The sequence below is a fragment of the Phalangium opilio genome, unplaced genomic scaffold, assembly GCF_054372755.1.
Source record: "Phalangium opilio isolate 3A_F unplaced genomic scaffold, DU_Popi_V2 ptg000046l_1, whole genome shotgun sequence".
Classification (NCBI taxonomy): Eukaryota; Metazoa; Arthropoda; class Arachnida; order Opiliones; family Phalangiidae; genus Phalangium; species Phalangium opilio.
The window spans coordinates 6,307,888-6,322,204 of record NW_028324169.1 but is presented as its reverse complement, the minus strand read 5'-3'; the positions used below and the strand labels follow the sequence as shown (position 1 = coordinate 6,322,204).

Here is a 14,317-nt window from a genome sequence, read left to right as displayed (position 1 = left end):
TGATGATACAGCAGGCCAGCTGGACTGGTGGCCTTACATAAAGGTGGCAAGTCTATTAAAGAGAAACAGATTAGCGTCTTGGGTAACGTCTTAAGGGTATTGACAGTTTCAAACGTTACCATTTCCATACCACTCTTGTTCATATTTTTTTTTTACCAATTCCACCCAATGGCACCCATAGATTTCATCAACCTCCCCATCCGTTACCGATCCGTGGTTTCCAAATACCAAACATTCCCATTCCCGATTAAGAAACGTTATCACATTTCCAACCATAACCGAAATCAACAATAGCAGAAAACCATTTCCATACCATTACCGATATTCAATATTATATATGAACAACGTAATTAGTACCATTATTACCTCAAATCCTTGTGGCTGAAGAAAAATTACATAATTAAATGACAAACAAGGAGAACTCACCTGCAATTTCTACACTTGTCGAAGCATTCTTCTAAAATCTGCCCTATTTGTCCTTCACAAAGTTCACAAAATTAGCCACAACAAAAATATAAATTTATTTTGAATGTTTTAACAAAAACACTAGTGGTTATCTTTAAGGGTTTCGTGGAAAAAAAGAAGAATGTCCACTTTATTTGGCTTTAACTGCGTTCTTCTTTCCTCTAAAATCCTACCCTGTTTGCTGAAACAAGGTTCGCTGGTTGAACTTGAAGCGGGAATTGACATAATTCGCTTAAACAAGGACTTGAGTTTTGGCAAATTTTGGTCTTTCCACCAATCTTCAAGTGAAGTTGACGTTGTAGGTAATGACACAAGTGACTGATAAGTCGACACTTCATCCTCATTTACGTTACAACTAGTAGGCTGCTCGTCCAGTAGGTCTGAAAATATGTCATCCTTTTCCTAAATGAATTTAGAGTTGCTTTTGCAATAACTCTTTTTTAAATTAATTTATATATTAAAAATCAGCTAACCACGTTAGTTTTGGCTATTTTTGAAAGTGGCTGCGAGTCAGAGCATTCATCATCATCATCTTCATTGAGTGTAGTATCCTGCTCCAGTTCATCACGAATATAACTGATCACACTAGGTCGTTGCTCTTCAGGAATTGCTTTGATTAGTTTTATTTTAGGGTTTAAGAAAACTGCCATTTTATGGTACTTGTTTATCGTGCACTTTTGAAGCTCTGCAAGCAGTAACTCTTTGCACTACGAAATACAATTATAATAAGTGTTTCGTTTTACTGTACGTGAAGTTCTTAAACCACCAATTTTTGGAAAAGAACTATACCTTTTTAATTTCTGGATGATCATCTTCACAGAAATAACATTGTTTTTTGAGTCTGTCCGGCCATGGAATAACAAGGTGCAAAGTAGGTTTTTTTTCCTGACAAAGATTATTACTGCAAGATCTGTAACATTCCAGTATCTTGATGGTGGATTTTAACAGTTCCATGTCTATTTGGAAAAAAGTCTCTCCTCGTTCTGACAATAATTTTCTAATTTGGTCTTTCGCCTCGTACACGGACTCAATCATTTCCAATCGCGAATTCCATCGAGTACACTCTTCCTGTTTCAGAGTTTTCACCAACTTTCTTTGCAATCCAGACTTTTTGAAGTAGGTTACTAGCGCTTTACACTGATGAAACATTTCAGTTATATCTGGAAGCTCGTTTACATAATCGGGCTTATCTCTTGTTTTCTTTTTTTCGGTAAAAACGTGGTCCAAAATCAGGTTTAATTGGTGTGCGGTGCACCAAAACCATGGATACTTTCTGAAACCTGATACCATATTGGCAGCACCGTCCGTAACAAAATAAATATCCTTTCTTCTCTAATTTAAATTCTTTCAATACCTCTAAAACAAGCTCACGGATATTAACGCCTGATTTTTTTTTTGTCAATTTCTCTTGTACCTAAAACTTTGCACTGAAGTCTAAAGTCTTCCTGGTAAAAATGAGCCGTTACCGAAATGTACGACACCATTCTGAAGCTGTCTGTCCAGCCGTCTGTTGTGACAGCTATAGATTTAACTGAATCCAAATCCAGAATTAGTTTCTGCTTCACTTCACGGTAGAGATCCTCGCAGTTTCTGCTAACGGTAGTTGGGTTTGGAAGTACTAACGACGCGTCGATATTTCCATGCTGAGAACCAACAACAAGTGAATTTGCTAATATGCGAAAACCTTCACCTTGGATTGATCTGAAGGGTCGAATGTCCATTGTAACCATTTTGGAGCAAGCTGATAGTACTCGCTTTTTGGTTCTTGAGCTTATTGACGATTGTCCATGACTCAGAAAATTTGTAATCTTAAACCATTTCACATGGTTATTATTTTATCACTTAAACATAATTAGAAAGAATTTCTTTCTTACCTTAGACTGTGCTTTTATATTTTGTGAGTTGCACTTATGGTTTTTCAGGCCACTCGTCCCATCTTTGGATTTGAAATTGAGAATCGCGTTGCATTTTGTGTCCAAACACACAACATACGGGGTCAGCACATTATTAACCTTGATTTGTTTAAACCGCTTCCAAACATCGGAACGCGCATTTGGCGGACATAAAAAACTAACCGTTTGATCCCTGTTTTGAAGTAAATGTTTTAATTTTTCTTTTGTAATAATTGGAGAACTTTCTTCGTTTGAGCTCATAGTAATTTTGGTATCCAAATTCCAAAGCACCGCACTAGATCTACACCGCACTAAGTGCACACGCCTTAAACGCCGGTAGCCGGACTCGAGACCGAGAACTAAAGAAAAATCTAGAGCGTCTTGGTTCGGGCCCAAACTACCACTGCAATTAAAGATCCCTTTTTGTAATTTCGAAATTTGAAGGTCAAATTTCGAAATTACAAACCTTTACTCATAGGGTTTCTCGATTCAAAACATCAAACAATCTGTGGAAGTCACAGAGAGGAAAGATATGTCGAAGGTCTCAAGATATAATAAAGCTTAAAAACTCTATCTACCTATCAATACATGATATAAATTTTGATATTGGGCCTTTTTCTTGGAATACTGGATCCCCAGCCTCCTTCAAAAACTCTACACCTTCGATACAGAGCTGCTTATGGTTTGCGCTGCCTTTACTTTCATTTTTTTGCTTTAAAAATGTATGTGAAATTTCGTAAGCTTATTTGCCGAGGTTAAACCCTCGTAATCTTGGTAGCTATGCAAGATGCCGACATGTCCCCAGTCAATTCGCTAAATAATTACGCGTTGTTATTTATATAACTTTAAAAAATGGTTTATTTTATTGTACTTTGCCAGTGCGTTGGTCAAGCAAAACACCATAGTGCTCCCATAAATTTCTCAAGAGTTTCAGCATGTGGCATGCGTCGAGAATAGAATATACCTTCTCATTAGGATCTGCTGAATAGTGTAAAATAATTGAGTCAGAAACAGTGTAGACCTAAAGTAAAGGCTAAAAACCAGGTCCAAAACAAGAAGTACCAGGGTTATAACTCAATGTAATTGAGCCATTGTGAGGTTACTTTTCAGCCCATCACACACAAGAGCGATACATTTAGCCCCTGTTTGTGTATATTGAAAATACACTCTGTTAGCAGAGTTTTGAACATAACGCTGGGGGTTCAAAGGAACCAGGAAATAGCCTACTGGCAATTTCCAATGTGCATTTACAGCAACAGCTATAAAAACTAGGGCTGATGTTGCGATCTCGGCGGAATCTTGAGCGCAATGGCCTAACCCCAAGATAACATAGCCAGAAAACTCTTTTCCTGTCCATACCGTATGTCTTTCAATAGACATTTCTTCCAAGGAGAGCGCTATTAATATTGGATGTTTTGATTTTTGCACCTCAGTTTTGATAAACCCGAAGCTTTCGGCAGTGAACCCGGGTTGGCCATCAATTTTATTTGTCCAATCACGTAACGTGTTTGGATGGGGCAAACAGAACGTTTTCTTTAAAAATTCATACGCTTTAGGCGAATAGAAGTGGACAGTCATGGCAAAGCTTCAAATTTCTTCAGTATATTTTTGCTTTGTTTGGTTTTTTAATCCTGAATGCCGAAAAATTTTAAACATTTCTTTTGCAGTAGATATGAATCGCTCTTGAATGTCCAGTGCATTTTATTCTAAAAGAAGACTTTGCTTTCTCAATTCGCGGAGAGCATCTTTAAAGGAATAAAGCTTCAAATCCTTTCGCCGCCTTGTCTGATGAGCCATCTTAAGTTTTTTGCGAAGTGATAGATTCTTTTTTCTCTTATTGTAATGCATATTCGAGGGGTGTACCTCATATGAGCAGTTCCCGGTAGAGAAGTTCTTGAAATAGCAACCGCGATTCTAAAAAACAGCGTTTTTTTTTCCAAAACTGGTCTTTTAGAAATAGCGGCTGCTGTTTTGGGAAATAGCAGTGTTTGTGTTGAGTTTTGCGCATTTCATAACAATACAGTTGTATTCGTGGTTTCAAAAACTACCTTCAGTAATGTGATCTACTAACTGATCGTGTTTATGAATTTTTTTTAAAAGTACACTTAGATATTGTACTATTCTTCAGGCTGTATCAGTTTACAGTCCTCTTACCAGGATAGAAAAATAATTCCGGAAAGGTTATTTTATTTCGCAAGTAGATAATTGTAAACAGTTTTTTTTGGAAAAGGCATATTATAATTCGAGAAAGGGTATTTTATTTCGGAAGAAGATAATTGTAAACAGTAATGTTTTGGAAAAGGCATATAATAATTCGAGAAAGGTTATTTTATTTCGGAAGTAGATAATTTTAAACAGTAATTTCTTGGAAAAGGTATATTATAATTCGAGAAAGGTTATTTTATTTCGGAAGGAGATAATTGTAAACATTAATTTTTTGGAAAAGGCGTTACACCATTTCCAAAATATTACTAACCTAAGTCTAACCAAACGAATCAAAACCTAACCTAATACTATTTAGTTGAAATAATCAACTTTAACCTAACCAAATTATCCATATCTGACCTTGTTCTCTTTGATTTCATATAACCCAGCTGGGCCAGCTTACACCATAATAAACAACTCTAGTTTTTCGCATATCTGTCTTTCTGCTCTTTAGAGAACTGCTGTAACGGTACGCCGCGTTTACGAGAACCGCTGTATCGGTATTTGCTGTAATGGGTAAACTGCCATTTCGGGAACCGCTATTTAGAGAACTGTTGTTATGAGGACCGCTATTTTGAAATCCGCTCATAAGGGAACTGCTCATGTGAAGGCTTCCCTATTCGAGAACCATTGAGTGCATGGATAGTTGACTAGATTTCTCTTATGTAAAATTTCATTTTAAGTGAATTTAATGTTATTATTTAACCACAAGTTTAATATAGTTGAGATTTCTAACATCTGTTTTTACTACTTTATGACCCAATGAAAAGTGAACACTACTCCGGTTCCTTAAATACGTCTTCAAAAATCCATAAAAGAGGCTTACTTAATGAACTAATAGTGTAATTATTCAAAGCTCAGCCTCTTATTTTCCCAACTGTGTTGATTATGGTTCGTGTAGTTTGAAGTAATACGTTCAACTTAGTCTAAAATAATTCGCTTGTTGACTGGTAACACCATTAAATATACACTCGAATACATAAACTTAAAAGACGCAATTTATTTAAATTTGGTAAAATCATATACAATTCGTTGCATAATCCCACTAAATTTGGTGTTCATAGTCCGAAAGCTAGAACTCAACTGAATTTCTGTTATCAATAATTCTTCTGACGATTGTTTAATATTTTAGTAGACCAAAAAACTAGTAGTCCAGAAGTTGACTAATGACTACTTCATTGCTTTAGAAAGAGATATCAGGGATTGATGTAGTATTTGGTGATGGGAGATGTTGGGTCACTACTGAACTAGGCAATACATGGCTCTTTGCTAAACCTACTCTCTTGTCATGTTTGCTATAGGTGCGCTATTATTTCCGCGGCAATTTTCAGTCAGATGTTACGGGAAAAACGTGCCTTTGACTTTAGAAAAGTTTGCGAGGATGATGAAAACTGAACCGTCGTGTTAATAGCAGAACTGAAACGGTTCCACGTCCACAAATGTCTCTAAAGGCTCTTTCAGACGTTCCAACTTTTTGACTCAGCTTGATGAGTCAACTCGAGTTGAATCAACTAGTTGGATCGTGTGAATAGACGCCGCTGGATGAGTTGAGTCACCGAAAAAGTTGGCTAGGAAAAATTGGATCAATTTTTGCTGACTCAAATTTTTAATTTCATTTCTCCAGCCAATCAAAATGAATCACTAAAACAGCCTTTTTCACGAGTTATTTCGTAACGTTCAGTCGCGTGAAAAGGAAGGATTTATTTCGCTTTTCCCTTCAAAAGTTGGGCAAGTTGATACAACTTTTTGACCCATCGAGCTGAGTCAAAAAGTTGGATCGTCTGAAAGAGCTTATCGTTGAAACATCCCAGTGCTTCCGCAGCATGTTTAGCGGTAACTTTATCGAGACTACGCTAAAAGAAGCTTAACTTCCGCTTTTAAGAAAATACACTTTCGCATTCGTCTTAGACTACGTTAACGGTGCGGAGATACGCTTTGAAAAGTGTTCTGTAGAGGAGTTGCAGGACTTGTACGATTTAGCGGATATGCTCTGCATGGACTCCTTAGTGGCAGAATGCCGGGTGTTCATTGCCAACACCAGGTTACTTGAAGATAGTGAACACGCATGGTAACACCACGCCAAGGCTTGAAGATGAAGATACGGTGATCGGGATTAGGGGGTTGTTTCTAAAACGACTGGTTACATACCCACTTATGAAGTCAATAACACCCTACAAATAAGTCAGTATGATTACAAATGGTAACGATGCATTAGACAACGCGCCACACGAATTAATAGTGGACGTTTTGAAGATCTTGATAATCCCCGAAGATACGGTAAAATACTGAGTATTTCAACATTTTCTGGTCACAATGCGCCAATCGTTTTTCACTTGCGAGAAAATGAAAGCGCTTTCGGATTGGGTCGAGTCCGAATCGAACAAAGATACGTCTTTTGCTAAACGCGTCGAAATGTTCGAACATACCGGATGTGATCAACTCTCCCGCGAGGAGTTAAACGGTATCCTTACGATGTTCCAGCAAGAAAAAAGACTCAAGTCCTTCAAAGCCCTAACGGTTTCCATCAGGAATATCCAAGAGCAAATGGCACTGAAAAACGTGCGTGCAGCTTGGGTCCAGTTTTGTGGGTCCGAAGTTAACATCTCGGAGTACTGCGTTTATTTCGAGAACCCCCAACATGGCGTCAAGTAAAATACAATTTTCCGTCCAAAATAAGCAAGAGAAGTTTTATTTTCTAACGGTGGAAAACGTTCTGTACGTCATGGAGGTGACAACGACTTCGTAAAACGTGGAAATGTGTCAGATTGTAAACGCCGTCTAATTTCGTGTGTTCAAAATTGTTCGCTAAAAAGGGTATGCTTTATCTTCATGGTAAGAATACGGCGACGAAAGTGGTCGTTATTATGACTATGACAAAGAATGCAACGAAGCCACTATCCATAACCTCAACGTGAAGTTTTACGATAAGTGAATGCCAACTTTGATTGTGGAAGACCATAAAGTTATCTTCAAAAACGGTCGAAATGTTTTTGAATGCAATCTTGAAGAAAAAGCGGAGTCTGTGTTATTTGCCATCAACAAACCATGCCCGAACTTACATGAAAACACGCACTTGGCTAAAGTTGGCGCGGATATCTTGGTGTTCAACGACAAAGGGAAATATCTCATCTACCCGGGATTGGAGACGCGTTTCATAAACAGTGTCAATTTTAAGCACGAGAAAACCTCCATTTGTTCTACTGAACAAGGCCTAATCGTTGCCTACAACAGGAAATGGGGCCGAGCAATATAACGGTGATGCGACGATTCGATGGACATTTTGAATCCTTAGGACGACTGCCTGGACCTGACTTTGGAGCTTTTTGTGGACCTGGAGAAACGTGCAAGTCTTCCATACGGTATGTGAAAGCAGATCTGCGACTTTTGAAAACTAAAATAATTTAGCGAAAATGTGCTGTTGAATTCAGTAAGAAAACATTTAGGAACCATTACTAATAAAAACTGTTAGAGTTATTTTTGCCCCGTAAATTGCTTGGAAAAATATTCATTGAACTAAGTACTAAATAATTAACTTATTTGCTTGAAATATAACTTTAATTGTACATATTGCATGCATATATTTACTTCTTTTTTTAAACTAAAAATATTTGGCAATTTAAATGGAAAATAAAATTTCAACTTTTACAAAGGAGAGTCCAAACTACGGGTATTTCGCGCGCCTCGCGCGCGTTTTTCACTTGCTTGATACGCGCGCTTCGATCGCATAGCGTCTACGCACACGGTTTTAAAACGAGCGCCACGCCACTCCCACTTATTTAAGCCAATAGCAAATCCCTGAACTTCGAACTCTTTAGTGTAGTCTGCTACTCTGCAATTTGGATATTTTTATAGTCATGGCACGAGCGGATAAATATCCGACCAGTACCAACTACCAGAGTTGTTTAGCCAATAAGAAGCAGTCTTACGAATATTTGGGACATTTTTTTTACTAGTCAAGTTGACTAGCGAACCCCCAGATTTCGATTTATTTTAGTAAGTCAAGGCATTTTTTTAGTAGTCAAATGCCTTGACTAGTGCCTTATGTCTAGCCCTGGTACCAAAGTTGTTTAGCCAATAAGAACTTCACAGTACTACATCTGACGGTCCTACCCCCTCTCCCCTCCTCTAAACGGCGCGAAAACATTTTCAAAAGCTGCGAGTTACGTAAAACCGTCCCTCGAAGTGTGCCTCTAGTAGTAGTTTTTGGCGAATTCAAAAGATCCAAAAAAAAAATACCGAATTCGGAGCGCGCATCGGCCTCTTCTAGTATAGTCGGCCTTGATCTTTGAACTTTTGGTGCTAGTGTAATTTGCAAAATTGCAACACAACATAGTTAAGTTCCGTATTGTGAAGTTGCTACTCTGCTGGGTCTGGTAGGCTGCTGTTAGCACTATCCATAAGGAGTAACAACTAACAGCACCAACTGGAATTCCCCGCAGATAGACCCAGAATTATTTCAAAAATGGAAAAATATCCCAAGAAATTAGCATATAAAATATCCCCAGGAGCACGAGCACGAGCACGAGTCGCGCGAATGGTTAATAAGGCATTGGGCCGTGAAGTATGTACAGTGGACCCGTTGGTAAGGCAAGACAGAAAATTTGTCACTACCCCGAAGAAGAAAATTCTACCATTATTTACCCTTCCAATTTCACCAACAAAGTAGCAGGAGTAAGTAGAAATCAATCGTGAAAGTAGAGTTAGAAATCAATTTTGGCTTCCCCCACAATTTTATAATGTTGTCTTGGTTTAAAATTCACTCTTAGAAAAATTTCTAAATGTGAAGAAGCCTTTGACAATCTTTTAAAGGGTGAAAATATAAGAACTGATTTTCGTGACAATGATTATGGAACTCTTGCCCCTAAAACGAGGAAATTGTTTCAATTGAGATTGCTAGGTGCTCCGTGGAAAATTTTAGGGAAACACCTAGTCCTCCATTATATAAGTCAACTTCACCTGTGCAAAGGTTAATATTGAGTCCAGTCTCACATGTACAAAGGTCAATATTGAGTCCAGTGCTTTTAATTTTAATTTGAAATTGGGCTGTACAGTCTGCTTTTCTGATCGATTGTGTTTTTAGTTTATTTTGAATGATTCGGGCGTGTGAATTAGTTTGTGATTGAAAGTTTTAAACTAGATGGGTAAAATTTCCCGCTACTTTAATTGTACGGTTTTCAATTGAGTCTTCGTTATACTTTAACCTAGGGCCAAGGTTTAGTCCGGTGTGTCTAGTACTAGGCTCTGTGCGGTTGTGTTACTATATAGTTCGTTTTAATTTTTGATGTATTTGATAATAGGGAGATGGCGAGCTCTAGTAGTATCACCTCAGAAATAAGAACGGACTTGGTCTTATCAACGACACAAATCCATGGTAGATCGATGAATGTCGGTGAACTTAATGTAACCAGTGTTTCCAAAGGAAAAAAGTCATCAGGGGTAGATATTAGCGCCAGTAAAGCTCTCAAAGGAAATGAGGATCAAAGTGATGACGAAACGCCGTTACCTGATCAAGACCAAGATGATGACGAAACACGTTTACCCGTGAAGCAGCAAGAAAAATGTCCTGTGAAACCTGTCTCTCTGCCAGATCACGACGATAAAGAAAATACTGAACGGAAACGCATTAACGAGCTTGAAAACTTAAATAAAGATTTACAAAATAATAATGGAAGTCCTAAGGCTAAACAATGCAGGAAAGCTTGGACCGGGGACGAAGAAAATCGTTTGATTATTGGTGTTGAGAAATACGGTGTTGGATCGTGGTATAAAATTGCCCATGAATTCGAAATTAAAAGGTCGAGCCAGAAGCTGAGTGGTAAATGGAGGAACCTTTCTAAAGGCAATAATATGTTAAAGGTTAAAACGAGGGTTTTAAGCAAACAAAGGAAATAAAAAAAAAGTGTTCATTAAATGTTTTATAAGTATTGTAATAAAAAATAAAAAATTTTATAGGATCATTCACCCATAAATAAAAAATCAAACATTTATTGATAAAGTGTCAAAAACTCTGAAAATATAAATAATACGGATAGTAATTTAAATGGGCTTGGCAAACAATGCAGGAAAGCTTGGACCGGGGACGAAGAAGATCGTTTGATTATTGGTGTTGAGAAATACGGTGTTGGATCGTGGTATAAAATTGCCCATGAAATCGGAATTAAAAGGTCGAGCCAGAAGCTGAGTGGTAAATGGAGAAACCTTTCTAAAGGCAATAATATGTTAAAGGTTAAAACGAGGGTTTTAAGCAAACAAAGGAAATAAAAAAGTGTTCATTAAATGTTTTATAAGTATTGTAATAAAAAATCAAACATTTATTGATAAAGTGTCAAAAACTCTGAAAATATAAATAATACGGATAGTAATTTAAATGGGCTTGGCAAATTTATGTAAAACTTAAAAAATAAAATTGTAACTTGTACCTTCGAAAAAAAATATTTGGCGCCAAAAAAATATAATGAAACATTCCAATTTCAAAATGAAAGGGGCCGTTATCTCTGGCCAATCAGGATCCAGTTCACAGCGTTGTATCGGAGGACCTCCCATAGTGACGTCATCCCTTAATATATGCGTCAAATCATAGCCGAAAACGTCACTGGCTTTGCTTTGCCAGCCGTGTTTGGTACAGCTTTGGTTTTATGGTAGGGGTGTGCGAATATTGAAATTTGCAATCGAATAGAGTTCGAATGGGGGGGGGAGCCCCGGGTAACCCAAAAAAATTTGGCAAATGAAATTATAATTTATATTTATATGCCGCCAGGAAGACTCGCCACAACAATTACGATAGAATCCTTCCCATAATAAGTACAGATAATACCTTTGGAATTTCGTGTTTTATCAGCGTGTATAGCGTGTGTATATAGCGTCGGTAGTGATAGATGTCAAATTCTTTGGTTTCATTCTAAATCTTTAAATGGTGGGATGATTGTAAGCAGAAGTGATATGCGACTAGAAGTACTGAGCTAACCAAATTCTTCACTCGGCGAAAGTGAATATTCTTGATAACACACGAACGGTTGGCCCTCTGGTGGCGGTTTCAAAATTTCCCCTCCAAAACGTGAGACGCTCGCGGTGGTAGACGGCCGAACTAGATTCCAGCACCCGCGTCCGTGTTCCGCGACTTAAGGTTGAGGGGAAGGGGTAGGAAATGTTTTTGGAACTCGACCAATTTTTTACCTCTCCGTGTGACGTAGTCCAGGAGAGGTTCTGTAACGGCCGTGTCTGTGTGTGTGTCTGTCTGTGTGTCTGTCCGTTGTTACATCCACGTGACCGCGTTCGCAGTTTGCGAATCGGAGCAAACGTGTTCGCCATTTCCGAACTGCTTTCACAGTCACGGAAATGGCTCCTCTACTGAAGTTCTCACACCACCATCTTCTGGTCTTTGTCCATCCCACACGGACACCAGTCTGTTCTTACTGGCTTCTAATCACCACCATCTTTCGGTCTTCGTCCATCCCACACGGACACCAGTCTGTACTTACTGGCTTCTAATCACCACCAGCTTCTGTTCTTTGTCAATCCCACATTGACACCAGTCTGCACTTACACTGGCTTCTAACACCACCATCCACTGGTCTTCCGTCTATTCCACATAGACACCAATCGGTATCATTGGCTTCTACTCCATTATCATCGTTTGGTTTAAGGATATACGCGGCAATCAGCTAGGGTTACGAGAAACGTCTAGCCTCCCTAAGGTGGGATCGCCACCAAACGTTTTCGCAATTGCGCTTTTTCCTTACTATTATAATGGAAACGAATCGTATATATACCCCAAAATTTGAAGAAAGCGGGCAAGAGTGGTACCCTTCACTTTAAACGTCAATATTAGCAAAGTTTGAGATGATAATAGGTATAACTTTATTTTAAACGATTTAACTATTATTAATGTTAATTATTGAAGATTAAAATAATTAAAAAGTATTATATTTATTTAAATATTAAAGATACACCTCTCGTGCAAAGAGAGAGATTATCATCGCCTCCTATATCTACCAAGGCCCGTGCATGCGATATATTTCCTTCATTGCCTCCTATATCTATCAAGGCCCGTGCATTTCGATATACTTTTCAAAACAACAACCAAAATGTGAAGCTCCTCTCAGAAACATAATAATTTCTTTTCTCTGTATATGAAAAATAATAATAATATTGCGCTCCTTCTTTAATGGTATGAATCCTTGCCTGTCTATTAATATTTTACGAGGGAAAAATACGTTTTTAGCAAAGTCTAGAGAGGATAGACATAAGCGAGATTGTTTCGGGAAAAAAATACTGCTTCCACTAATGGATTTATACTCCTTGTTACTGTTGTATAGAGTAATCATGATAAAAGCTTAAAAAATTACGAGAGGACAGACCTTTTTTATCCTCTTGTTTTATTCTTAATAAGAATATAAAACATTTATTTTGTATCAAAAAATATTTTTGGTGCTAAGATTGCTTTAAAAAAATCTAAACGGTTAGGCATTGGTAAAAAAGACAAATGTTATTTTTCAAATCAAATGAGATAACGCCCACCTAGTTGAAAATTGCAGTTTTTTATCCGCGGGAGCCATTCTTAATGAGAATTTCGATGCTAGTAGGTTGTCAATTAAACTACTGGTATATTATTGTTGTTGGAAATTGGATATTAAGTCAAATTAAGTGGTTGTAAAGAGCCAGCCGGTTTTTGCCGCTTCTTTTTGTGAGTATTTGATTTTTGTATGTAAAATGGAGGAAGATAATGTTGAGAGTAAAAGGATGAAATGCGGAAGCGCAAAACGCGGGAAAGGATGAGGGCAAAAAGGTCGACGTTTTCATTGGATACTTAAGTTTATATAATCTTCTCGACACGGAGAGGTAATATTTTGGTTTTCCCAAATTGTTTCTATCTAGTTTTAGCGCGTGGGAAGCGGCATAAAATCCTCAAATTTGTTCACTAGTGCCAGGATTTACTATCAATGCTAGAGCCCTTCACTTCTAGTCTCATCTCACTTCTGTTGTAAGTGAGTGATAAAATCTGCAATATACTTGAAAGTTGAGGAACAATCTTGTTCTTTACATTTGAAATTTCCAGGCTGACATTCTTTTTTAACATGTTCGCATTTCCGTCTATAGGTAAAATACGCATTTTTCGACGCAATTATTTTGCCGCAATCACAAGGTTTTTCAAATTTTGCCTTTTCTGAATCCATTTTATTAATTAATTACAATATCGTACGTTAAAAGACCAAGATTTGACTGTTCACACACGCAATAACGAAAGTACCTTTCAACCAATTTTCCAAAAAGCGCGGGACAATACGACATAAGCAGACGACTAATATGAGGGAAACAGTAATTGGGCGAGAACGAAAGACCTGACTCGTGACACTTACGGGCCTTCTTATTGGCTAAAGAACTTTGGTACTGGTCGGATATTTATCCGCTCGTGTCATGGCAAGCAAAAAACCACAAATTAACGACGAATATTTAATTAGCGAAGTTAGAAGTTTCCCAGAACACTGATTTGAAGGTTTTGGTCATGGCTAAGCAGACCGCTCATTCAGTTTTTTATTGTTTTAAAGTTTATTTTGACACGTTATCTCTCAAAAGTAATTAATGTAATGATAAAATGTTTTGGGGGAATGGAATTGTGCCCAAAAACCCGAGATAAGTAAATTTTTGAAATTGATTACCTGTAAAATAAGTTATTTCAACGGAAAACGGTAATGGAACGTTGTTTTTTCTTAAGCATGCCTTTAAGTTTCAATTAAAAAGAAAAATTAATATCTGAT

General features: G+C 37.6%; 1 protein-coding gene across 1 annotated transcript; it reads right to left on the bottom strand.

The window, feature by feature from the left end:
* Positions 1-362: 362 nt before the first annotated feature.
* LOC149676469 (zinc finger protein 618-like) lies at positions 363-1,755 on the bottom strand. Its single transcript, XM_089838611.1, has 5 exons — positions 1,255-1,755; positions 939-1,172; positions 639-867; positions 427-478; positions 363-381 (listed from the first exon to the last, which is right to left on the bottom strand). Exons 1-5 carry the CDS (start codon positions 1,753-1,755, stop codon positions 363-365), a joined length of 1,035 nt encoding a protein of 344 aa, XP_089694737.1.
* Between the last annotated feature and the right edge of the window lie 12,562 nt (positions 1,756-14,317).

Coding starts and splice junctions, on each gene's coding strand:
- LOC149676469 (XM_089838611.1), bottom strand. CDS start 1,755: ATGGTATCAGGTTTCAGAAAGTATCCATGGTTTTGGTGCACCGCACAC. Junction 1,173..1,254: donor ATCATCCAGAAATTAAAAAG/GTATAGTTCTTT, acceptor TGTATTTCGTAG/TGCAAAGAGTTACTGCTTGC. Junction 479..638: donor ACCTTGTTTCAGCAAACAGG/GTAGGATTTTAG, acceptor AACTTTGTGAAG/GACAAATAGGGCAGATTTTA.